Source organism: Brassica oleracea, chromosome C4, assembly GCF_000695525.1.
Source record: "Brassica oleracea var. oleracea cultivar TO1000 chromosome C4, BOL, whole genome shotgun sequence".
Classification (NCBI taxonomy): Eukaryota; Viridiplantae; Streptophyta; class Magnoliopsida; order Brassicales; family Brassicaceae; genus Brassica; species Brassica oleracea.
In genome coordinates, this window is record NC_027751.1 from 42483885 (window position 1) to 42486353 (window position 2469).

General features: G+C 38.9%; 1 protein-coding gene across 1 annotated transcript; it reads left to right on the top strand.

Annotated features, from left to right (window-relative positions):
• The first annotated feature begins 208 nt into the window (after nucleotides 1-208).
• On the top strand, nucleotides 209-1980 carry LOC106340048 (replication protein A 32 kDa subunit A). The gene is made up of 10 exons (XM_013778918.1): nucleotides 209-374; nucleotides 456-551; nucleotides 632-732; nucleotides 802-843; nucleotides 928-1005; nucleotides 1087-1165; nucleotides 1246-1317; nucleotides 1422-1507; nucleotides 1585-1653; nucleotides 1744-1980. Exons 1-10 carry the CDS (start codon nucleotides 267-269, stop codon nucleotides 1823-1825), a joined length of 813 nt encoding a protein of 270 aa, XP_013634372.1. The 5' UTR covers nucleotides 209-266; the 3' UTR covers nucleotides 1826-1980.
• The last annotated feature ends 489 nt before the right edge of the window (nucleotides 1981-2469 follow it).

Below are 2469 nucleotides of genomic sequence, written 5' to 3' on the forward strand. Positions count from 1 at the left end.
GAAATTAGATTAGATAAAGGTTGTTCAAAAACAAGATTAGATAAAGGTTGATGTAAGTGGGCTGCTTCGTGTACTTTCTTAGCCTATTGGGCTTTAAAAGACAAAGTTGACAAAAAAAGGAGAGAGCCCACCAGTGAAGGTGAAGCCCTAATAGGCGGGAAGCTGAATCGAAACTGGCGGGAAAAATAGTATTTTTAATCCCTCTCCCTCTCCCTCTTGTCTCATTCACCTTTCTCCTTTTCCGATCGCGCCTTGTATTAACTAAGATGTTTTCCAGCAGTCAATTCGAGCCCAATTCCGCTTTCTCCGGCGGCGGATTCATGTCCTCTCAGCCTTCTCAGCCCTACGACTCCTCCTCCTCCTCCACTACTAAGGTCCGCTTCCTATTTGTGCCCTAGATTTGTCGATTTTAGTGACGCTAAATCCGCCATTTCTATGTTTTTGGCGACTTTCAGGGACTAGTTCCAGTGACGGTGAAGCAAATCAACGAATCTTCTCACTCCGGTGGTGAAAAATCCGGGATCGTCATCAACGGAATCGAACTTACAAACGTACAGTCTCTTCAAAACTCCCTCATTTCCAGATTTCTCTGGTATCGAAAGTTTTACTCTGTCGTGTGGTATTGGTACAGGTGTCACTCGTTGGGCTAGTGTGTGACAAAGACATCTCTAAAGTCACTGAAGTTAGATTCGCTCTTGATGATGGCACTGGTCGCATCGACTGTAAAAGATGGTAACTTTTGTTTTAGGTATGAAGTGGAACATAGATAATGTTTGTAATTTGTTGACTTTTGTTATTTAGGGTCAATGAAAGTTTCGACGCTAGAGAAATGGAGTCAGTTCAGTGAGTCTACTACTATCTTCTTTTCCTCACTTGTCTTGGTAAAGCTGTTTTTCTTATTGGTTTAAATTTAATCTTGTGAAACAGAGATGGAACCTATGTGCGTCTCAATGGTCATTTGAAGACTTTTCAGGGGAATAAACAGCTTCTTGTTTTCTCTGTCAGGTTTGTGAAATCTTTTATTCCTTTTAGCCATTGGCTATAGGTTTTGGTAACTTGTTTAATCATCTTGATTTGTTGATGCAGACCTATTGTGGATTTCAACGAGGTCACCTTTCACTATATTGAGTGTATACACTTCTATTCCAAGAACTCTGACTCACAGGTATTGGAAAATGGTACATAGCAAAAGAGTTAACTATAAGTTGACAATTCATTTCTTCTTTGACATGTGTGGTTTCTCAGTTGGGACAGCAGGTTGGTGATGTCACTCAATCCCATACGGTTAACACAAACCAGGCAACCACATTGAACCCTGTACGATGAGATTTACCAAGTTTTTTTTTTGTTTCTTTCTGTTTTCTACATGACTTATGATGGTACATGTGCATTAAAATCTTATCTCTGATACGCGTTAATAGGTGATGCCCTCTCAAAACAGTGATGGAAATGGGCGCAAGAACTTGGATGATATGATTCTAGACTATCTAAAGCAACCTGCTTGCACGTGAGTTTCACTTTCCTTCACCTGTTGCAACCTAGGAGAGTTGTGTCTGATAATTGTTGTTAATTTGTTTACTGCAGTGCAAGACAACAGGGGATACACCTTGATGAAATTGCCCAGCAGTTGAAGGTTCCAAAGAACAAGCTTGAGTAATTCCTCTTTCTTTCTTTCTCCTTACAATCTCCATCTCTACACTTACACATGTTGTTGATTTTTACGTTTTGGGTGTCTTTACACAGGGGTGTTATTCAGTCACTGGAAGGTGATGGTCTTATATACTCAACAATCGACGAGTATCACTTCAAGCATGTCGAGCTTTGATCAGTAGAAATTTGCATTTTTTCTTCTTTTTTATGACGATCTAGTATTCATTCTGCAACTACTTTTAGCTATGTACCTGCCTGCTTAAACTGAAAATGGATTGATTTTCCTATTATGTTATTGGTTTAGTTTTCCATTTACTTTCATGTTCCATATTCTCAAGCCCTTATTATGTTATTTTATTGGTTTAGTATTTCGGCTTCGGCCATATCAACATAGCTCGCATACGATCAAAGTATAACTTGGTTTCATAGGTAATGTTTTGTCAGTTCCACACCAACAAGGCTTGTAATAAAAAATTGATAATGCAATGAATTTAAGACGGGAATCAATGCGAACCAATTTCATTAAAAAACTACTGCATTACACTGTTGGCAGCAAAAAATAGTAACGAGGTCGATACATAATAAACCAATAACCTATACGCCAAAGATCAACCAAATCACAAACATAAGTGATTTAAACCCTAAACAGACTTTCACAAACGGATTAACAAAATCATTACTTGAAGAAACCCTAGTTAAGCCTCTCCTAACTCTTCCAAAGCTTTACTGGGGTTGTTGGTCAAGGAATTTGTAGATTGGCGACAGAGAGGACAAGAGTCATGTCGATCCAACCACTTGATCAAGAATCTTCATGAAACA